This window comes from Gracilinanus agilis, chromosome 2 (assembly GCF_016433145.1).
Source record: "Gracilinanus agilis isolate LMUSP501 chromosome 2, AgileGrace, whole genome shotgun sequence".
Taxonomy (NCBI): domain Eukaryota; kingdom Metazoa; phylum Chordata; class Mammalia; order Didelphimorphia; family Didelphidae; genus Gracilinanus; species Gracilinanus agilis.
In genome coordinates, this window is record NC_058131.1 from 600,001,588 (window position 1) to 600,024,875 (window position 23,288).

Here is a 23,288-nt window from a genome sequence, read left to right on the forward strand (position 1 = left end):
GTGTGTGTGTGTGTGTGTGTGTGTGTGTGTGTGTGTGTGTGTGTAGGATACAAAAGATGAAGGAGAGATTTTTCTGCCCATCTATTAAATATAGCTGAATCCTGATAGGTCTGGTAAATTTGGGGGAAAAGAAAAGCCTAGAGATCCCAGTGGAGACTGATGTCACCAAATGGAAGCAAGGACCAAGAGGAGTGAAGTAGATGTAAGAGGACAAGCCAGTGGGGTTAGAGTGGGCTCAGCTCTGTTCTCTCTTAATCACCATTCTCTTCTCCTATCCCACAGCTACCACCTACAAGCGACGACTACAAAAGAGGAACTCTCAGCCCCAGCGGAGAAATGTCCACAGCACAGCCCACTAGACAGTAAATTCCCCCCAGAGAGCCAAAAAGGACAGAATGAGCCGACAGACCTTACGGAACTGAAACTATTTCATGGATTCATTGTCATCTTGTTGCTTTCTGTCATATAAGGAATAACATTAAAAAGGAAAAAAAACCCACATCACGTATATACCCATCCCCTAAAAAAATCACCCCCAAAATATTTTGTTTTATTTTATTTTTGCAGAACACTAAAGCAAACAGAGTAGATTCCAACCACATTTTCCCCCACAGTCTGAGTTTAGGTACTTTTCTTCAATTTCATGTTGTGCCTATTTCAGGGACCAGGGCAGGGACGGGGGGGAGGAGGGGACACGGGGAGGGGGTTAAGTTAAATAAAGAAGATTATTTTTTGTTTCCTGATTTTATCCAAGAACAATGTAATTATTTGTTATTTAATCTCCAAGAAGGGCTAGCAGAGGGAGAGAGAGAGTGGAATTGTGTGGATGTTCCAGAGACAGGATTTGGAGAATGCTGTACTAGTAAACTGTAGTGGAATGTATCAGAAGTGAAGGGGGTAGCAGGGGTAGGGCATCTGTGATAAGGGCAGGAGTCAGAGGGGAGGGGGGAAGAGGGAGGAAGGTGCATGGGGAGGGCAAGAGGGAAGGAGAGATTCAGAGGAGAAGCTCAAACGAGGATGGGTCCTGGTGCTGGTTCCACTCTGATAGCTTCTCTGGCTTCCTCTCACCACCAATTTGCCATCACAGCCAGTGTCACAGCAGGGCTGGGGGGCACTCCTGATCCAAGGTTCGAACGTCACCCCCCGGGACCGTGCAGGCCACCGTGGTTCCGTGCACCTATTTATATTTTTGAAAACTGACAATGATGATAATAAAAAAAATTGGAAGAGTCCTTTTTTTTTTCTTATAATTTAACGGATGGCGCCGGAGAACTAAGGGCTTATTGAAGGGATTTGGGGGGAAATGGAAGGCTTTTTAGTTAATTCCTCAAAGGTTCTAAAACCTGTTCATTCAAAGGAAATTTGGCACTAGAGGTATATACAGCAGTCAAACTGCTATAAGCCATATATAGTAAAACTCTGTAGTAGTTTATTCTTTATCAGGATGATTTCTATAGATCATAGGCTTGGAGCTGAACCGGATGACCTTGGACACCCAAGGTCATCTCATCCACTCCCCTGATGTTACAGTTAAGGAATTTGGATATGACGGCGGCTCAGATAATGGAGTATATTTGTGTATAGATGCATATATTTGTGTCTCCATGGATACATGTTGCACTCTGGTCGAGAAGCAAGACTAGGGTGAGGGATTGTGATGTTATAAAGTCTCTGGGAACAGAATGGGCTTAAGGAAGCTGGTGGATGCATTTGGATAGGACTAGACCCTGAGAAGAAAATGGAGCAGAAATCACAGAGGAATAGTTGCCCTGAATGGAGCAAGAAAATTGAATCCAACTTGCACATTTGATTCCTGGGACCCACAGAGGGGCAAGTCAGGGAGAGCAGAGAGGGAGGACCCTATGATTGGTCTTAGAAAGAAATCGTAGTTCTGGGCTTGAACCGCACCCTCCCTCATTTTTTGACTATGATCCAAAAAAATGGGAATCCCTGAATAGTACTATTTATCTCCAGGAGCAGAAAGTGCTTCTGTAACGAGACCCTGAAGATGTCTTCAGGCCAGATTGACAGAGGATGTAATAAAGACAAATCTGACCCAAGAATTCAGCCTTCTGCAGCAACCAAGATTCATTAGGACAACAAAGGCTTTCCCCTCTCCCTCCTCGCTTCAGGTTCACCACTTTATTTCACAAAATTCACTGGATGAATTTGATCAAACATGGCAGCAGCCCCCTAAGTCAAGGGAGCAGTCATTCGTCCATATTCTCCCCACCCCCTGCCAATGACATTGCACACATGTAGGTGCCCCAACACTTTCTTACCACTCCCAACGGCCATATCCCACCATGAAGCAAGAGATGCTAGTATTCATCTTTCAGCTCAGACAAAAAATAGATAGATAGGGAGCAGCTGGGTGGCTCATTGGATGGAGAGTCAGTCTTAGAGACCAGAGGTCCTGGGTTCAAATCTGGTCTCAGACACTTCCTAGCTGTGTGATCCTGGGAAAGTCACTTCACCCCCATTGCCTAGCTCTTACCACTTTTTTGCCTTGGAACCAATACACCGTATTGATTCTAAGACTGAAGGTAAGGGTTGTGTGTGTGTGTGTGTGTTTTTTTTAAGTAGATAAAGGAAGAAAAAAGGACCAAGAAGGAACTAGAATTGGTTTAAAAGATCATAGCACCATTTATTGTTCTTGGAAAACATGGAACTAGTGTCAGTTCCCCCAAAAGGAATTAGAAAATGAGAATAAGACCCCAAAATCCTTGGACCAGGCATAGATAAGGGAGTTGGGATATTTGGAGTATCGCCTTCTTGGAGGGACCAATTTGAACTCATCTGGACAAGAATGGTCCCCAGTGAAATGGGAGAAGAGGAGAAAAGTGTAAAAGATAAGAGGCCCAATTAGCAAGAGCTCTCCAAATTCCAGAGTCCCTTGGCTTATTGGGTGTTAACATAAAATGGAGAGGGACTCTTCAATTTCCCCTTCCATCCTGGGGAGAACCCAGGGTATTTTTGAAGAACTATAGACTAGGAATCTAGAGATCTGAGTTCTAATCCTAGCTCTGCCACTAACTTTCTGTGCGACCTTAGACAAGTGACTTCCCTTCTCTAAGGGAAGTTTTCAGTCTTCAGTCATCCATAAAATGACACAATTGGACGAGATGATCTTAGAGGTTCTTTCTATCTTTAAGAGTCCATGCTCCTACTGAGAGCCCTCAAGGAGAGCTGGAGCCCAGAGGTAAGAAAGATGTGTAAAAAGACGTGTCCTAGAAGAATTACATTTCCTCTTTTAGTTTTAAAAAACACACCATAAAACACATTGTTTAAACAAATTGTTGAAAAATGTAAAAACTCATCTAAATCTCCTCAACCCTCAGGGAAAATGAGACTTGCAATAAATACACCAGCCCTGAAGAGGGAGGAAGAAGGAGAGAGAGAGCAAGGCTGGGGCCAAGCAAGGAGGCCTGCCCCTTAGCCCCAGCTCTGTCGGTAACAATAAACCCCGTATCTCCGGCTCTCCTTGTCTGGGAAGCCAAAGCTTCGGACTCCAGGCTCCAGAGATCCGCAGTTAGGCCTGGGACGGGTAACAGGGTAGCGGACGCTGCCATCGGCCAACCAGCCTGCATCACAGCGGTCCAGGCCGTAGAATTTCCAAGCCGCAAAGAGCTGCCCCACCTTGGCAATGCGGGCCCCGTCCTCCTGGCAGGCCTCTTCTGCCTCCGCCAGTGTCAGTTTCTCTGGGTGCTCTAAATAATAGACTCGACCTGTGGGCAGATGGGGGGAGAGTCATGAGCACCTGAGCAACCGGTACAGCCGGGATCATAGTTCAATTCAATTTAGTAAGCACTTATTAAACACCTAATGTGTGCAGAGCACCGTTAATTTGGGAGTTTGTTTAGTGTATATTGAAGATATAATAGCCTTTTACTAGACTATAAACAGATTTAGTTGTTCAGAGTTGATGGTTGACAGTTTGGTGAACCAGTAGTTGAAAAGACTTGACTGGAGATAAATCTTTTATAAAAACCCTATTTATTATATTTATTTCTATAGGAACAATGATAGGAAAAGGAAATTGGAGTTATTGAAATAGGAATTTTAGAAACTGTAATTCCCTAATTCTAAATTTATCTTAACTGAACCAACCCCCCAAAATCTGAAGAAAATACAAAGAGAGAAGCAGGGGCAGCTAGGTGGCTCAGGATAAGAGAGCCAGGCCTGGAGACAAGAGGTCCTGGATTCAAATTCTTAGTTTTGTGATCCTGGGTAAGTCACTTAACCCCATTGCACAGCCCTTATCACTTTTCTGCCTTAGAACATGACCTATTGTCTGTTACAAAAATGAATAATATGGAAATAGTATCAAGTGATAATACATGAATAACCCAATGGAATTACTTGTCCGATGTGGGAGGGGAGACGGAAAAGGGGAGGGAGAGAACATGAATCATGAAACCATGGCAAAAATTCTAAATAAATAAATAATTTTTAAAAAAGAATATGGCATTGATTCTAAGGCAGAAGATGAGGGTTTAACAAAAAGAAAGAAAAGCAAAGGAGATCATTTTTATATTTAGTAAAGCACTTTATCGATGCCCATGATTAATCATCATCATTAGTAATATTATTATTATTAATCCCACAAGACAAGAAACATTACTATGTGCCAAATGCTCTGTTAAGGGTGGAAGTTACAAAGAAAAGGGGCTCACAGTCCAGAATATTGAGGGAACAATATTTAATTTATGTACAATATTATGAATAATATTCAAATTATGTACAAACAAGATATAGACATATATATATATATATAATTTACATGATTCTTTGATTTATGATCCTCTGGTTCTGATTTAGTAGTGAGAGACCTTTGGCACAGCCTCTGGGAGAAGTCTGCTGTGCTATGGCAAGGCTGATGCCTGGAGCCCCACATCCACCTCAGACCTGATCCAGGGAAAGATTCCTCAGAGTTAAGACTAGACAAATGTGAGGGGAAAGTGAGGAGCTCCTTAGGTACATTCACCTTTCTTTTTCCTTTTTCCTTTTTTTTTTTTTTAGACCCTTACCTTCTGTCTAAGTTGAAACTCCAAGAGAGGAGGGCAAGGGATAAGCAAATCGAATTAAATTACTTGCCCAGCGTCAGCCAGCTGGGAAGGGCCTGAGTGCAGATTTGAACCCAGGTCTTCCCTATCCCATGCCTGGTGCTCTCTGCACTGGGCCACCTAAGCGCCCAGGGCACACTCACCTTTCACAGAGGAAGAAAAGCAGAAGACGTCATAGCGGTGCAGTCTCTTGTGACGCTCCCCGTAGCTGCGGATCCCAGGCGCTAAGCCATGCCCCCCACATGGCTGCCGGGGCAGGGTGATGGGGTATTGCACAGTCCCATCCAGCAGCCAGCCTGCATTGCACCAGTCCAGGCCCTCTTCCCAGGCTCTGAAGAGCTGCTCGAAGGAGGCCACCACGGCGTCTTGTTTCTCACAGGCCACTTGTGCCTCATGGAAGTTGAGCCTGTAACGACCGTAGGGTGGCTGGTAGGGAAACACCACACCTGGAGACAGAAAGGAAGAGAAGTCATGATGGAAGGAAGAATCGGATGGAAGAGTGGGGACGAGCTTCTGAAGACAGTGAGCCCGAGGGCAGGAGAGCTAGGAGGTGCTTGTGAGCCCCCCGAGCTGGGAACCTCTCCACAACGGCTCAAGGAAGGGGAGTCCTAACACAACACGTTAGCAGAATGCCTTGGGAGAAAAGATGGTGGGAAGGAGAAAAGATGCATCTATGATGCAAGCAAAGGTGAGGGGAAGAGAACAAAGAGAGAGAAGGTAACTGGGGAGGGAAAGAGAGAAGGAGAGAAAGAAGAAATGCTAACAGGATGATGGGTTACTGTTACTGTCTAGCCCTGACAGTCTCCAGGTCCTGAGAAAGGTCTCCATTGAATGATCAGATCAGGAATCCAAGGTGGGCAGCTTTCCCATCTCAGCGGGAGAGCAGGGTTAGTCATCATTTTGTAGCCATCGAGTGATTCTCTTAGGCAATTTTTATCCTTTTCTAGGAAGCAGCAGGGTGCTTCCCAAGACCCTAGAAATTGTACCTAGTGGCCTGATTTCTGAGGAATTTGCGTAGCCTTTATTTGCCTTTCTATCCCAAGATTCCAATTATATCCTAAAACAAGAAATTTGGAGAACGTAACAAGCCTAAACCAGGAATAATTATGGCTTGAGGAGGAAAAGAGATCTGGATGAAGAGATGGAGAAGATAAAGGTTCCTTTCTCATCTTAGTCACAGCTTGTCTGGCCCTCAACTACACGGCTCACACATCTGACTCCTGCCTATTTCATTTTCATTTTCTCCTGTTCCATCTAATATTTCTCTTCAGTCTACTGCTTTGAGTCTACTCGCTCCCAGCTTCCTCTTCACTCCACCTCCCCGTTACCTCTGGCACCACCTATTCCCATCTTCCACCTATGCCCCCATATTGTTTGTAATCCTACCATTCCCCTACCCCACCGCCAACCCATGGATCTCCCCACCCTACATCTAGCCCTCTCCTCTTCCTAGATCCCAGCACAATAACTATGGGGGGGTGAGCTATAGATTCTCTGAACCCCAATAGACCTCTTTGATGCTGTAGAGAGACAGAAAGGCCTCCCTCCCACAAAGGAGAGACGTCCAGCAAACACCTCTGCCACCACCCAAACTTGCTTCTCTACTCTTCAGACACCTTCACAGACCTAGATCCAGGAATCCACAATAATTTCTTGCATTTGAATAATTCTTTACAGATTTCCAAGGGCTCTCATAGATAATATCTCATTTGATCTTGAACAGCACTGCTATGGAGGCATTGTCTCTATTTTTTACATTACAGGTAAGGAAGTGAAAACAGAGGGAAAATGACGGACACCAAAATCACAAGCTATTATGCAGCCGAGTTGAAGACAAGAAACCCATCTTTTGACATCAAGCCCATTTCTTCATCCTATGACACGCCCCACCTCCCGTTTCTTTTCATCTCTCTTTTCCCCACTTTAAGGAAAGGATGCCCACTTCTGAGGTCTAGATGGGCCAGCAGCGTGTTACTGGTCCAGTTAGACATGCTAACAGCACGTACTGGGTTGAGAATCGAGACCTAGCCATAAACCCTGCTTCGGACATTTAGGGCTGAGCAAGTCACTTCCTCATCTATAAAATGGAAACCATATTCATGAGGTTGTTGTGAAGATAACCCAAAATACTGTACACAAAGGACTTTATAAATGCAGCCTTTGAAACATGACCAAGAGAACAGAGCTTTGGATTTGGGGCCAAAAAGATCCAAGTTCAAATCCTGCCTCAGACATATTGATCCTGGGAAGGGTACTTAATCTTTCTGCTTCCATTTCCTTTCTCTATTAAATGGGGAGAATAATGGTAAGAAGGGTAAGTATCTAATAAGATAACATATGAAAAGAGCCTTGGGCCTGGAATGAAGACTCATTTTCGTGAGTTCAAATTCAGGCTCAGATACTTTCTAACTCTGTGACTCTGGTTGCCTCAGTTTCCTCACTTGTAAAATGTGCTGAAGAAGGAAATGGCAAACCATTCCAGTATCTTTGCCGAGGAACCCCCAATAGGGTCAGGAAGCATTGGATCCAACTGAAAACAACTGAATAAATTATAAAATACCTTGCAAAACAAAGTGCTATATAAATTCCAGTTGTTGTCATTGTCATTCTTAACTATTCCAAAGGATGCATTGGCAGTGAGTGAGATACTAAGAATATAATAGACATCATATAGAATTGGAAAGAACATGAGATTAGGAGTCAGGAGTCCTGAGTTTGAATCCTGACTGTGACTTACTACCTAATTAAGTTAGGACATATCATTTCATTTATCTGGAGGAGCCTCAGTTTCTTCATCTGTGAAGGGGTGTGATGAATGAGTGAACTAGATGATCTTTAAGGTCCCTTCAAAATCTAAATCCCATGGCACTCTGGAAGCAGAGAGGGTCTTTTGCCTTGGCTCCTCTACCCCAATACTACACTGTTCTGTTTCTCAGTCTGTGGGGTGTGTGTGTGTGTATCCAACTCCCAAGCCCCATTTGCTCACCCCTCAATTCCAGCTCCACCACACCACTCTCATCTTCCAGCCCATCAATGACTTCACATCGATAGCGCCCATAGTCCTGTAGGCGCAGGTCATGGATCACCAGGGAGACATCCTGCTCCTTCTCTTGTAAGAGATGGACACGTCCTCGGAACTCCCCAAAGCTTCGGTGCCTCAGCCCGATGGCCACCAGCACATCGCGTTCGGGGGCCCCATTCTCCCCCAGCTTCCACCACTTGATCCGGACAGGACGAGAAGAAGTCGGTGCCGGTTCATAGTGGTAGCGGCAAGGCAGGGTCACATTGGCACCTCGGTGGGTAAACAGGGGCTCCTCAGGTGTCTCCACCACCAATTTCACCCCATTGAAAAAACCTTTTGGGAGAGATGGGAATTCAGAGCCAAAAATTGCCTCAGGTCAGAGTCAAGAAGTAAAATTTGTACCTTACACCACTCCTTTGGTATTTATCACACTAATAAGGTTTGCAACCACAACTCACAATCCAAATTAAAATGACTAAAAATCAGAGGAAGCACTTCAAAAGGCCGTTAGAAAAAGACAATCTACAACCTTAACCCAGAAGAAGAAAAAATAAAAAGTATCTCTTTCAACCTTCCCTGTGTAGGTGGGAAAGTATTGGTATGGAACATTGTATCTACCATGCGACAAAATGGATTGGTTGGTTTTGCCAAACTGCTTATTTTCCCTTGTCTCTTATTTTTGCTAAAATGGATGGTTCTCCCAGAGAAGGTAATAGGAGAGAAACAACAACAAAATTATCAATAAAAAATTTAACAAAATCAATATTATTCTATTACAAAAATGAATAAAAATGAAATAGGTTTTAAGTGATAATACATGTATAACCCAACAGAATTGCTTGTCAGTTCCAGGAAGGAAGAGGGGAAGGAGATAGCATGAATCATGTAACCATGAGGAAAAAACTTTAAAATAAAATTTAAAATAATAAAAATAAACTAAGGGAAAAAATAAAAAATCACTTTGTGAAAGGATACAAAAATCAATAACAAAAAAAGATGTTCGACACAAGTTTCTTTTCTTTTTTTTTTTTTTTTGGTCTTTTTTTAAACCCTTACCTTCCATCTTAGAATCAATACTGGGTATTGGTTCTAAGGCAGAAGAGTGGTAAGGGCTAGGCAATGGGGGGGTAAGTGACTTGCCCAGGGTCACATAGGCAGGAAGTGTCTGAGGTCAGATTTGAACCCAGGACCTCCCATCTCTGGGCCTTACTCTCAATTCACTGAGCTTCCCAACTGCCCCCTCAACACAACTTCCTGACTAAATGCCCTGTAACTAAAAACAGGAAGGACATTTTTTGGTAGAGAGGCCAGTTCAAAGAAGAAGCAAGCTCCCTGCCAAGCTATAGGACACAGTGAAGGAATGTTGTCCTATCAGCAAAGATGTCCCCAAAAGTATGAGCCAATGACCAACTCCAAGGAGTAGGTCTCTGTAACTAGCTTTCCTTCTTACCTGGAGGAGAGTAGGAGAAAGGAGGGCCCAAGCTAAGGAGTTGTCCTTGAACCAGGATTGCAATGAATTTTTATTTAAAGAAAGACAGAGGCAGCTAGGTGGCTCAGTGGATAGAGAGCCAGCCTGGAGATGGGGGGGTCCTGGGTTCAAATCTAGCCTTAGACACTTCCCAGCTATGTGACCCTGGGCAAGTCACTTAACCCCCATTGCCTAGCCCTTACCACTCTTCTGCCTTAGAACTAATACCCAGCATAGATTCTAAGATGGAAGGTAAAGAGTATTTTTTAAATAGTGAAATATTCATAGCAACACTTTTTATGATAGCAAAGAGTTGGAAACCAAATGAATCAAATTATGGCACAGGAATGGGAGGCACTAGTTCTCAAATAGTTTTGTTCTCAGGGCTGAACATTCAATTTGGCAATACTACAGGAGAGTCAAGAAACTCTAGTATTCACAATTTCCCTTAAATAAGAGCAGCTGTTTTGGTTGAGTTTCTTTGTAAGTTCAAGGTTGATGTGTTTTGAGGTTAGTCCATGCAAATAATAGGCAGGTTTTGTTTATTTTGTGAATACTGTGTTTGCCATACTCCATGTGGTGGGCGGATAAGTAAAATGCATATTAAACAAAATTGTTTCAAATTTTTCTTTTGTCTCCATTAATATAACATCCAAAATTTCACAGCATCCCCCCTGGAACTAGCAGCTTACCCTTTGAGAATTCCTCATGTAATGCAATATTATTATACTGCTAAATGGTGAAAGGGAAGATTTCAGAGAAATCTGGGAAGCCTTTTTTTAATAAGTCGATGTCAAAATCAGGAGAGCAATTTGCATAATAGCAACACTATTATGAAGATAAACAACTTTGAATTCTTAAGGACTCTGAACTGTATCTGATGCCTCTTAAGTTATGAATTAAAACAATTAAAAAAAAAAAGAAAGTAGGGATTGTTTTTGTTTTCCCAGTGATTAGTAGAGGGCCCAGAAAATAGGTACGCTCTTACTTAAGAAGTTTGTTGAGTGATTGGTTTAACGATGGAAATTGAGGTTTTCTGCTTAGGTCAAGTAAGGTTCTTTGCCAGGCCTGGAAGACACACCCACCTTCTCCATTGCCATTTCTGTAACTTCTGTCATTCATGACATTTCCATAGTAGAAACCATTGTAGAAAGGGAGTCCAGGACAGCCAGAGGGCAACAGAAACCCAATCAGCAACACCAGCAGCATTTTTTCATCCAGAGAGACTTAGTTGCTCTTGGCTAAGGGTTCAAGACTCCAAATGAGCCAGCTGAGAAGAAAAGAACACATGGGTGAGAGAATGGCTCCATTGGGAGAGAAGTGTAGGGCACATCCTTATGACGTCTAGACAGCTTGGATTAAGCAACAGAGACTCAGCTAGGAGTCCTCCATGTCTGGGTTCTAATGCTCTGTGTGGCCAAAACCAAAGTTCCCTCTCTTCCTTCTCAGTCTGTGAATTCCCTTGCTGACAGCTCTAAAGCCACAGAGAGCTCAGAATCCATGTAGCCTCAGCTCATTCTCTTCTCCTCCTCCTTCTTAGCCCTGGGTGGTGAGCTAAGCCTTTCATGTCTTGCTTAACCCTGAGTCTGGCCTCCCTGCTAAGGAAGACTGGCAGCCGGCCCTCCCACCCCTTCAGGCTGAGTGTGGTCCAGCTGGCTGGCCCACTGAACTATGCCCTGTCTGTCAGGCAGTCTGCCCACAGCTAGAGGGAACATACTTTGGTTGTCCTCCAGGATCTGAGTCCTTGACTCCATTTACCCCCAGATTCTTCTCTACCCCACAGGGAGACTCGAGCCATAAGCAGACTCAGGGAATGATCTGTGCCTCTTTCTCACTATCTACCTGACAGATTTACAAGATTCTCCACAGTCTATCCATCCATCCATCCATCCATCCATAAACATTTATAAAGTGCCTTCTCTATACCTGGCACTATGTTAAATGTTGGAAACACAGCATGAAGCAAAAAATGGTCCCTGCCAGGGAACATGCACTAGATCTTTGGACTCTGTTCGTGGTCCCAGTGGTATCCATAAGATATAATCAATTAATCAACAAGCATTTATTAAATATCAGCTATGTACCACATACAGTTCCAAGTACTTTGGGGTCTATATACAACTATGTGGAACCAGGAGGCAGTGGGCTGCAGGAAATATGGGGGACGATGGGGGGGATGAAGGATCATCTGGGACTGAATCAATAGCAGTTTCCATATTTAAACAGAGCTTTAGTAAGTTTTATGAAATGGCCAATAAGGGTGTGCTCTTGAACCTGCTTCTGGAATGATGCAATGATGGAAGACCCTGGTTCTTCATTTCAGAGCACACGTAAGTATTCTGTAATTGTTTCTTGACTGCTTTCTGCATGGCCAACAGCTGAGCTGTAACTGAGAATATAAGGAAAGGTTTTAGAGAATCTCAGGCTCTTCCTTCCTGCTCCACATAAAAAATAAGGATAATTCTCTGAGTTCTGGCACATGTGGCCTCTGTGGCAAGCCCGTATGTACGATGGGTCCTGTTTTTGTCTTCTTTCTTTTGATAGAGGGTTTTGTAAAAGCTAGAAAAGTCGGATGAACCTCTTCAGTCCTTGGGGAGAGTGGGCTCAAACTTAAAATGGTAGCTACATTCTTTTTACCACTGAGTTCACCTCTGGGTGATGCAGGGCTGATGGATGAGTTGTCTGAGTTCTATCTCTGCCGCAACATCAATCCACACCTGGTCTAGATTAAACACGTCCCTTCTCAGACACACTCTCTTCCCAGGCTTGGCCTCGAGGTCTCTGATGACACCTTTGATCCTGGATGACCTCAAGCTCCTCCACTGACACCTTTGGTGTAAACATTTGGTTACAGCTCAGCACCTTTGGAATACACTTTTGGTTCCAATTCAGCTACCAGTCAGCCATGGACCCTCTCCCCTATGAACTTAGCGGACAGGAAACAGCTGAAAGGTGGGTCCTCCCTTGTGTATCATCACACTCGCCAATCATCCACTTGGGTCCCATGAGCACGGTCCTAGGACTGGACCCTCATCAACCAGTTCCCCATTATATTTCCAAAGCTTTTTCCTTACAGCATGCCTGTGATGTAGGCAGAACCAGTATTATTCTCTTTCCCATTTTACAGATAATGACGAAGATTAAAGACTCAGGAGTGTTTGGTTAATGAAAAGTTTCCAAACCTCATAAATGGTAAGACATTAAGCATGAACCTAAGTCTTATCACTTCTAGTCATCTAGGGTAACCTGGGATTTGGTACCATTTGCTTAATGATGGTTCAGTCCCTTCTGTCAGGCAGTCTGCCTTCCCATCCAGGTTCAGCAATTTTTCTATCATGCTCTGATGTCTTCCCTACCCTGATCCCCACAACCTTTCCCCTGTCTTACTTCTCTAATTCTGGGTTGGGGCCAAGAATGAGTTTCAATATTCTAAATCAAAAGTAGTGTATGTAGATCCATAATTTAGCCAGAGAATTAATTGGAGAGGCAGTCTAGCATAGTAGAAACAATCCTGGATCCGGAGATAAGAGACCTGGGCTTTCATTCCAGTTTTACTATTAACTAGGGATAAGGTAAGCAAAAAAAAAAAATCACACCTCTAGGCCTCAATTGCTTCATCTATAAAATAAAAGTGTTGAACGAGATCATCTTAAAGATTCCTTCCAGATTTGACCCTCTTGAGATTCTGAAGCTGAGGTGGAAATACCTCTCTGCCTACACAAGGTCACTGGAGAACATTCCTTTCTTAACCTTGCTCTCATGTACTTCATTCCACTCCCTCATAGCCTTTTACCCAGCCCATGTCCTACATTTAACTGAACAAAAGAGCCCAAGGAGCAAGTGCAAACACCATGCTCTTCCCTACCACAGGAGATCAATTTGTTTTTCCTTGGGCTTAGAGAAACAAACAGGGAGGACCCAGGATCCAGCCCAATCATTAATCATTCAAAGAAAGAAACTGGAACTCCAGGTTGATCCTGTAAGGATGGGTTAGATATTACAATCCTCAAAACTGTTCTGATCTTCCTGGCATCCTTTGGACTGAGGATAAAACCATTTCCTAGAATGATAGAGCTGGAAAGTACCTTAGAGATTACCCTCATTTTACAGTTACCATTTAACTTTAAGGTTTGCAGAGTGCTTTATAAATGTCATCTCATTTGATACTGACTACAGTTTCTCTGAAGAAATGGCAGTTAATATTCCCATTTTACAGATTAGAAAACTGAACCTGACAGTAATTAAGGGCCTTGTCCAAGAGCATGCAGCTACTAAGCATCTGAGGCAGGGTTCCAATTCAAGTCTTCCTGACTAAAGTCCAATCCACTGAGTCCCCTAGAGACTTGCTGCTAGTTAGTGGCAAAACTAGAAGCAGAATCTAAGTCTACTGACTCCCTGTGCCCCTTTCTTTACCACCAAAGCATATTGGGGAGCAAGGGAACCCCTATCCAGACATTGCCTACTGCGGCTGGGCCAAAAGTGAACTGTCCTCTCATTTAAAGAGAGGAAAGGAAAGGAGGGAGAGTGGCAAGGCAAGATTCTATTTTTGGCTTTTTCTAGTCTTTCACATTCTGTTTCATCACATACTTCTTAGTTTTTCAAAATTTTTTCCCTTGGCTTCTGACTTTTCCTCTACCAACTTAGGAAGAAGGAAATATGGAAGAAGAAAATAGAGAAAGAGGGAGGAGGAGGAAGAAAAAGAGGAGGAAGAGAAGGAGCAGGAAGAGGAGAAGGAGGAGGAAAAGGAGAAGAAATAAAGGAGAAAAGGGTAGAGATAAAAATGATAGATAGATAGATAGATAGATAGATTTAGAAATCTAGATTTAAATCTGGGCTCTGATATTTTCTAGCTGTGGGATCAAGGGCAAATCACTTAATCTCTTTTTGCCTCCACTTCCCTTTCTGTGAAATGAGGGGGAATGAGACCCTTCTATCTCTGAATCTGTCTATATTCCTATGATGTATGACTCCAAGCCAAGTGTCTTTTCATATCTAGGTGATAGCAAATCTCCATAATACCAGCAGAGGGTGCCATGCACCTACCCTGCTTCTCAACAGGCTCCCACCCGGAGGGCTCTGGGATAGGAATTTGACATCTGTGCCCCCTGTTTGGACAAGGTTTATAAGTTCCTTTGAAACTACCACTATCAGACAGGGGAATGTGCAAGCAGGAGGTGAGCTGAGAGAGGAATCACAATCCTTCCTGGCATTCTTTGTGTGCTCCCCGTAGCTGTGTCCCACAAAGGAACCAGAGCCTCCCTTTAACTCATTAGGAAAGCCTCTATCTACCAGCGCTAGGTACCCTGATCCCCAAGAAAAAGATCCCCTAGGCTACAGAGAGTCCATTGGGTAAACCTCTTACTCATCTAATAGACCTGTCTGCCTCTAGAAACATTCCAGGGACCTCCCACTAAGGCTCACTTTCTGGCAGTCACAGATTTCTCTGCCTTCGTCTCCTCTGAAATGCCCCCCCCCCCCCATAACACTCTGCCTAACCCTCCCACTGCAAGATGGCACTCCAGAAGAGTTTCCAGAGAAGCTGGGGGGCCTGGAGCTGTGTTCTCTGCTTTGAGGCGTTCCTAGTGCTGGCTGCAAGTCACAGTCTCTGCCCTGCGTTCGTTTGTTCTCCGGCTCTTATTTCTTCAAATGAGGCAGGTTGGAAAATGTGGGTCTCCTAGCCTGTCAGAGGAGCTGAGGGGTTGGGGGGGGGGAGGTCACAGCCCAGCCCAGCCCAGCCCAGCCAACGGGGTTATTTCCAGTCCCCCACACAGCTGTCCTCAGGTTCCCCCACGCGCCTGAAGCTAGCCCTCCTATGGTCACTGGCCCCAATCCCGCCAACTTACCTCTTCAGCTCACTGCAGCAGGAAAACTTCTGTGCAATTGGCACATGGCAGCAGTTTCTCCCCTGAAGAATAGTACAGCAGACTGCTCTGGGTACTAAACTGGGCATCTGCTCTAAGTCTGAACTCGTCTGTCCCTCCACATCCCCAGGTCTCAATCTTCCATTCCTTGCACCAGGTCTCATTCCCGCACTGTGCCTCCTCCAACGCGGGAGCCCGCGGAGCTATCCCTCTGCCTCCGAGGGAGCCGGTATCCAAATCCCAGACCCCCTTCTTGTCCCGCATCTTTCTCAGCTCCCAGCCCAGCCTCTCCTGCACCGGGGATGGGAATAAGGGAGCCACTAGAGACTAAAGGAATTGTAAGAAAATTCAGGTTTGCAAAGGTGCCTCCCTGGATTCCCTGAGCCAGGACGGAACCGACCCCACTTACCAGTCCAATTCCTGGGAGACTTCCCCACAGTCCCAGCTCAGTGAATGAGGCTGGAGGGCTCCGGGATGTGTTTGGGGCTCTTGAATGGCCAGAAAGGAAACAGCACAGAGCAAACCCCACCAGTCCTGGGCCAGCCTCTTAAAGGAACACACGCCCCTTTCCCAAGCTTTGGCTAGGCTGGAGGAGAGGGTAGCTGCTAGAACATTTTCCTAAGTGCTTTGGGAATGCGGGCATTTTCTGCCCTAGAGTCAGCACACTCCGGGCTTTACTAGAGCACAAGACTCCAATCATACATCCTAAAATAAAGGAGAAGGGAATGGGAGAATTCCAGCACTGCTAGGAATAGCAATCTCCCATTCTAAAAAATGGGATTAGAGGTTTTGGATGAGAAGGGCAGGAAGGTGAGGAGGGGCCTGGAGGCAATTTATTCTTTTTCCTTCTTCTCTAGGAATGACAAAGGTCCTAGAGGTGGACCTAAAGGGGAACTTGGAGGCCTGCTAGTACAGCTCTCTCTTTTTATAGATGAGTAAACTGAAGTCAGAGTTCAAATGTGATCTAGGTCTGTGTGACCCTAGGCTAGTCACTTAACCAACCCTTGCCTGCCTAAAACTGGAGAAGGAAATGGTAAACCACTTCCAAAGAAAATCCCATGGTAGGTTGGTCCATGAGCTCAGAAGAGAAGAACCCAACTGAAAGACTGAATCAACTGAAGCCTAAAGAGGATAAATGACTTTCCCAACATCCCACAAGGGAGGTCAGAAGTAGGATTTGAACATAGGTAAGGGGTGCGCTGAAGCCAGCTTGAACTAGTTTGGAAAATTTGACTGTTATTCATTTTTTTTTCCTTTTTTTATTCAGAATATTTTTTCCATGATTACATGATTCCCCTCCCCCCACACTTTTCCTCCCCCCTCCCAAATCTGATAAGCAGTTCCACTGGGTTATACATGTATCATTGTTCAAAATCTATTTTCATGTTATTCATATCTGCACTAGAGCATCAAAACCTCAATCATATCCCTATCGCTCTATGTGATCAATCACAAACTTTTCTAATGCATGTTATTCATTTTCAATGAGAATAACTACAAATCAAAGTTTGATTTGCTGTTTTGTCAATTGTCTAGACAGGCGGTGAAGAAAATGCTGATAATGAAAGTTAAAAGGGGCAATGAGGTAGCTCAGTGGAAAGAAAGCCAGGTGGGGAGTCTGGAGGTCCTGAGTTCAAATTTGACTTGGATACTCCTAACTGTGTGACCCTGGCCAAGTCGCTTAACCCCCATTGCCTAGTCTTTACTGCCCTTCTGCTTTGGAACCAATACATAATATTGATTCTAAGACAGAAGGTAAGAGGTTTTTTTTTTTTTTTAATAATTATTATTATTATAATGCAAGCTAAACTTAAAAGTGTGCTGTGAGCACATTGTTTTTCCTAAGAAGACAATTGTTAAACATTTACCAACATACCCTTGTGGACCACAGGCTCTCTTATCCCAGAGTCAGGCCTCATTACCTCTCTTGGATTAACCAGAGAGAGGAGGAGCCCTGGGGAAAATCTGGGTAGTGGTCAGGATCTTCTTTAAAGCAGAAATAAGACCCTCACTCAGGGCGCTGCGGAGATGCTGGGGGCAGGGAGGAGATTTCTCTTCCCCACTTCCCACCCTCTGAACCCAACAAGGCTGCCGGATCCTGCAGAGCTGTCTGTCGGGGTGTCAGGGAGAAAGGCAGGGGGGGTTTGGGCTCCCTGACCCTGTGACCCTTCCCCTCTGGTCCATCCCGGGGCCCTCAGCGGCAGCTCCTAGTGACTTTTGTTGTTCCGCACTAAGGAAATGAGCCATTGAAGGGCCAAGACCCGTGTCCTGCCTGGACAGGAAGGAAAACAACGCTGTCCAAATAGAGCCATCCTGCGAGGTGAGCCGAGGCCCACCGGGCCGGATGGAAGGCTGGGTGCTGGTCCCAGGAGTAGAGGGCTCCTCCATCGCCATCCTGAGGGACGAGGGGCACTTAAATGCCACCGGAAAGATGAGACGGGCTCTAAATAAAGCTAGTCGGATAACATCGTGAGGCAGGGCAGACCTAGCAGGGCAGGTCTTTAGATCTTCACAGGCTGGGGAGGCAGACAGGACTGGTGGACTGGCGTTATCGTCCTCATTTTACAGATGAGGAAACTGACATTCAGAGAACTGAAGTCATTTGTCTGAGGCCACCTAGCTGGTAGGGCTCAGAACCCTCTTTCAAATCCAGAGCTCTTTTCTCTAGACTCATCATGAGGATCCAAAATAAAATCCTTGGTTTGGCTCAGAAAGCTCTCCAAGACCTAGCTCCCTCCTACCTTTCCGGGCTCCTTACACCTTCAGCTCCTGGACATCCTCTTCCATCTAGTGATCCTGACCTTCTTGCTGGACCTCCCCCAAGCCGCTTTGTCTCTGACTCCAGGGAATTGTCACCCTCCGATCCCCATGCCTGGGATGCTCTTCTTCCTCCTCCTCATCTCCATCTCCAGGCTTCCCAGGCTTCCCTGAAGTCCCAGCTCCCATCGTGCCTTCTTCCAGCCTTTCTCCATTCCTCTTAATTCTTGCACCTTTCTTCTCTTGATCCTCTCCAGTTTAGCCTGACTATAGCTTTTTGTACCCTTCTGTTTGCATGGGAGAATGTGAGCTCCTTGAGAGCAGGGACTGTCTTTTGCCTTTTTCTTTCTGTCCCCAGCACTTATTAGCACGGTGCTTGGCATGTTGTATACAATTAATGAATGCCAGTTGACTGACATCTTACTTTCTAAGCTAAAAATCTGACAAAGGTTTGTATGTTTTAATTTGTGTCTTCCGGAGCAGGACAATTTTACTGGTTAACTCACAACATTCTGGGTTTTACAATTAGAATTTTTGTTGAATTTATCATTAGAATTTCATATAATTTACAATTAGAAACTTAGAACTATCACAGCCACCACCCATACCTGCACCAGAAAGTTATTCATGTACATGTTGTAGATACATGTGAGCTATTGTGTACCCCTTTAAAAAATAACAACCTTACTTTTCACTCTAGAACCAATACTGTGTTCTAAGGCAGAAGAACAGGAAGGGCTAGGCAATGGGGGTTAAGTGACTTGCCCAGGGTCACACAGCTAGACAATGTCTGAGGTCAGATTTGAACCCATGTCCTCCCGACTCTAAGCCTAGCTCTCAATCTACTGAGCTACCTAGCTTCCCCTGCACCTCTTTTAATTAATACAAGATTTCTTCATCCTTTGATTCTCTGTGATCTCATCTATCAAATGAGCTAGAGAAGGAAATGGCAAACTACTCCAATATCTTTGCCCCCAAAACCCCAAATGTAGATATAAAGAATCGGACATGCCTGAAATGGCTTAGCAACACCTTTCTGGTCTCATTCTTTTGTGGGGGACAGCTAGGTGATATAATGAATGCAATGTTCATCCTGCAGTCAGGAAGATTCATCTTCCTGAGTTCAAATCTGGCCTCAGACACTTTCTAGCTGCATGACCTCGGGCAAATTATTTAACCCTGTTTGCCTCATTTTCCTCATCTGTAAAATGAGCTGGAGAAGGAAATGGCCAACCACTCTAATATCTCTGCCAAGAAAACTCCAAGTAGGGTCTTTATGAAGAGCTGGAAAATACAACTGAAATGACTCAATAATTAATGATTCTCTAACTTTTGTGGCTCTCAATCATTAATAACATGTATATTTTCTTTTACTTGGAATGGGGAAGATCTAGGTTTAAACCCCACCACTTATAGGCTCTCAAGCTACAGACAAGTAATTTAACCCTTCTCACACAGAATCAGAGATAAAAGGGAAATCAAAATCCAGGGAGTTGAAGTAGTTTGTCCAAGGTCACATAGGTAGTAAATAGCAGAATCACAATTCGGACCCAGGTCCTTCAATGCTCTTTCCATCTTATCAAACTGTCTCTTAGCTTCTCTGACCATCAGACAGCTGTCTAAAGCTAATAGCTTTAAAAAGAATGCAATCCACATTGGTGGAAGAACTTTCCACATCAAGAAAATCACAGACCCTATATGTGGGATAAGATATTTAGAATCAACTCTATCTCCAAAAATCCAGAATATAGTTACAAGAACTATGCTTCCCTGACACAGTAGGGGCTAAATAGTGAAAAGTAAGAGGAAGGATTATGGAGAGTGCTAGTATATATGTAGAGCAATTTCTAAATTAATATCTATTATATACCTTTTCGGGAATGGCTAATATTGCTGGGCTATAAGAGTCAATGGATATGATAAATACCGAGAAGCATGGAGAAGATATATATGAACCGATGCAAGTCAAAGTAAGCAGAACATACAAAACTACTTTAACAAGTATAAATAGAAAGAACAGCAACAAATGAATTGAAGAGTGCTGCAAAATTATAATGACCAAGCTTGATCTAAAAAAATAAACTTAAAAAGGTGTGGGAGAAAGGAGAGATTTAGAGTGTGGAACACTGTATATATCAGATTTATTTAAAATCTTGTTTAGTTTTGCTGGTTCATTTTTCCTCCTTTTTTATTCTTTGATATGAGGGGTAACTATCAGGGAGACACTGAGAAATGGAATAAAAGTATAATAATGAAAACATGGTAGTCTGATATAAAAACAAGACTACCAATGAAAATATATTTTAAAAAGAAACAAATAAATGAACACATATATTCTTTGAGTTATCAGGCTGGCCATCTAACTCTGAGAAGTCTGTCAGTTGATAGGGAAAGCCATAAGGATGCCAAGCACTATGGGCTAAGGACAATGGAATGAAGTTATTGCTTTTATATAAATGGTCTATTCAAATCTGTAAAAAGAGGCAGTTGGATTAGATGAGTTCTAAGGACCTGTACAACGTTAAAATTTAATGATCTAAGAAGTTCATGCCTGAAGGTTTTTAGGGAAATGAAAGAACATTAGAAAAAAGATCTGCACAATAGTGGCTATTGTTGTTCCACGGATTTTCTTGACAAAGATACTAGAGTAGTTTGGCATATCCTTCTCCAGCTCATTTGACAGATAAAGAAACTGAGACAAATAGTGAAGTGACTTGCCCAGAATTACACAGTCTCGCTGACACCAGGACTGGCACTCTGTCCTCTATGCCACTTTGTTGCCCACAGTAGTAGTGTCAAACTCAAATAGAAATGGGGGCCACGATAGGGGCCACTAAATCATTCCAAAGGTTCCCTGAGGCTGCATGGTGACTCAGATTTGAAATGTAAATTTATCTATTTTATTTTATTTTATATTTATTTCATTAAATATTTTCCCACCTGGTTTGGGGCACTAAGGAGTTTTGTCACATCTTGTAGCCCTCGCTCTGTGCTGTATAGTATTTTGTAGCCTCCAGTATCCAGCTTTGCCACTAGATGGCAGGACGCAACACATTTGGAAACTGGACCTGGACTTAATACCTGTGAGATCCTGGACAAATCACTTTACCTGTCTGGGTCTCAGTTCTTCATCTGTAAAATGGGAGAGTTGAACTAGTTAGACTAGATGTTCTCTAAATTCTTTCCACATCTAAATTCTTTGATTTATAAATTATCTATCGCCCTTCAAGGAAAGACCAGGACTCCTGATTCATTAGGTTACATTTGCAGTCAAAACACTTTAAAGTAGTTTTTCTCTTGCCATATAGGTTTTCCTACTTTGAAATAAGAATTGTGAGATGTTATAAGAATAAGGAAGGGAGGAAGGGAGGAAGGAAGGGAGGAAGGGAGGAAGGAAGGGAGGAAGGAAGGGAGGAAGGAAGGGAGGAAGGAAGAAAAGAAGGAAGGAAGGAAGGAAGGAAGGAAGGAAGGAAGGAAGGAAGGAAGGAGAGAAGGGAGGGAGAGAGAGATTTTTGTGGCAGGCTTCAACTTTGGATCATGGGAAATAATGTGAAGATTCCCCAACAAATTCTGTTCATTTCCCAAATGCCATCCAGTCTCCTGCCCCAATTTGTAAAATAGACTGGAATAATATGATCTCTTAAGAATCTGTGAAAATTTTCTTCATAATTAATCATCACCAATCAATAAACATTTATTAAGAACCTACTGTGTTCCAGGAACTGTGCCAAGAGGTATTAATGGCAAGGTGTTAATAATCAATAACAACTATAATGTTTTACCCTTTCCAGGGATGTTTGCATTTTAAAGAAGACACAGCAATGCCTTAATCCAAGGGATAAGTAGAATTTTGGACACTTCAAGTTATTTAACTGGAGATGAGATTTAATTCTGTCTCATATGCAAGGCCCAAAGTGGCCTTAAATGTGGCCCTAATTATTTCTCCTGTTAGCACTAAGATCTTGCTCATTCACCATACTCCTCATTCGATCAGTGATTCTGATTTCAGGGAAGCAGGTAGTTTGAATGACTTAAGGATCAATCTCAGTTTGGTTGTTTGTTGTTATTTGGGGACAAAGGATTTTTGTGTTACCTTTCCAGGTCTTCTGGGATTTGCTGTTCCTTTGCCTTTGGTCCTGTCACCCCCATGGCAGGAAGGAAGACGCCTGATCCCTGCTGTGGTTAACGCCATTGGCAAAGCCACCTCCTGTTTCCTGTCCATAGAGCTGCTGATGGTGGCAGGGGGGCACTAGGAGCCTGCCAAAGCATGGGTGTTCAAACACAGCAGTTTGGGAATATTGATGGTAGCCCCAAGCATTAGGGGATAAAAGTGTGAAAACCAAGCCAGGTATAATTGCCTCTAAGAAGAATCAAGAGCATGAATTGAGAGAATGAAGTATGAGTGGCTACAAGGGACTCTTTGCAATAGGAGCACACAGTTTCACCTAATCAATTGTCTTCTTTTTATTAATTAATCTCTCATTACCTCCTCCCATTTAATCTTTCCATTTCAGTCACTAATAGTGTTATCTTTCTCCACTTCAATTCCCCTATCTCTATAAGTATACATCTATAGTAACTACCTAGTTGAGCTGACTTCTAGCAAACCCTTGACACTTCACAGTTTTCAGTTGGGGATATTTCTGTCCTTTGGGACACTCCCAGGGTCTTTCCAGTCCTCAGCCTGTCCCAACTTATAGCAACTACAGAATTGATAGGGGGTTTTCTAGCCTCTCCTTATACTTGAAGGTCTTTTCTCTTGATTGATGAATCCCTTCCTGGGGCTACCATTTCATGAAGGGCTTCAGTCATACTTTGTTCACTTCACTCCCAACTACTTGTTCTTTAAACCATATCTCCTCACCAACCACCTTGCCCTTGAGAGGGTGCCCTTCCCTATCTCTGCTTTTCCGCTTCTCCTCATGTTTTGTCTTCTTTTATTTGAATATAAGGTCCTTGAGAGTAAGGATCTAAGGAAATCTTTTATCCTCAGAGCTCAGCACTTGGGAGATACTAAAATTCTTATTAAAAATTCTCTCTCCCTCTCCCTCTCCCTCTCCCTCTCCCTCTCCCTCTCCCTCTCCCTCTCCCTCTCCCTCTCCCTCTCCCTCTCC

At 43.7% G+C, this 23,288-nt stretch overlaps 2 protein-coding genes across 2 annotated transcripts in view; one reads left to right on the plus strand and one right to left on the minus strand.

The window, feature by feature from the left end:
• ACAN (aggrecan) overlaps positions 1-601 on the plus strand; it is a 44,720-nt gene extending 44,119 nt beyond the window's left edge. The window contains exon 18 of the mRNA XM_044660139.1: positions 283-601. Within this exon, the coding sequence (XP_044516074.1) occupies positions 283-359 (77 nt within the window). The 3' untranslated portion in view covers positions 360-601. The remainder of the gene's footprint in view (positions 1-282) is intronic.
• A 2,830-nt stretch (positions 602-3,431) lies between these two features.
• HAPLN3 (hyaluronan and proteoglycan link protein 3) lies at positions 3,432-10,765 on the minus strand. The gene is made up of 4 exons (XM_044662483.1): positions 10,642-10,765; positions 8,053-8,421; positions 5,210-5,512; positions 3,432-3,728 (listed from the first exon to the last, which is right to left on the minus strand). The coding sequence occupies exons 1-4, from the start codon at positions 10,763-10,765 to the stop codon at positions 3,436-3,438; spliced, it is 1,089 nt and encodes a 362-aa protein (XP_044518418.1). The 3' UTR covers positions 3,432-3,435.
• Between the last annotated feature and the right edge of the window lie 12,523 nt (positions 10,766-23,288).

Coding starts and splice junctions, on each gene's coding strand:
- HAPLN3 (XM_044662483.1), bottom strand. CDS start 10,765: ATGCTGCTGGTGTTGCTGATTGGGTTTCTGTTGCCCTCTGGCTGTCCT. Junction 5,513..8,052: donor GGTGGAGCTGGAATTGAGGG/GTGAGCAAATGG, acceptor TTCTGTCTCCAG/GTGTGGTGTTTCCCTACCAG. Junction 3,729..5,209: donor CTTTTCTTCCTCTGTGAAAG/GTGAGTGTGCCC, acceptor ATCTGCCCACAG/GTCGAGTCTATTATTTAGAG.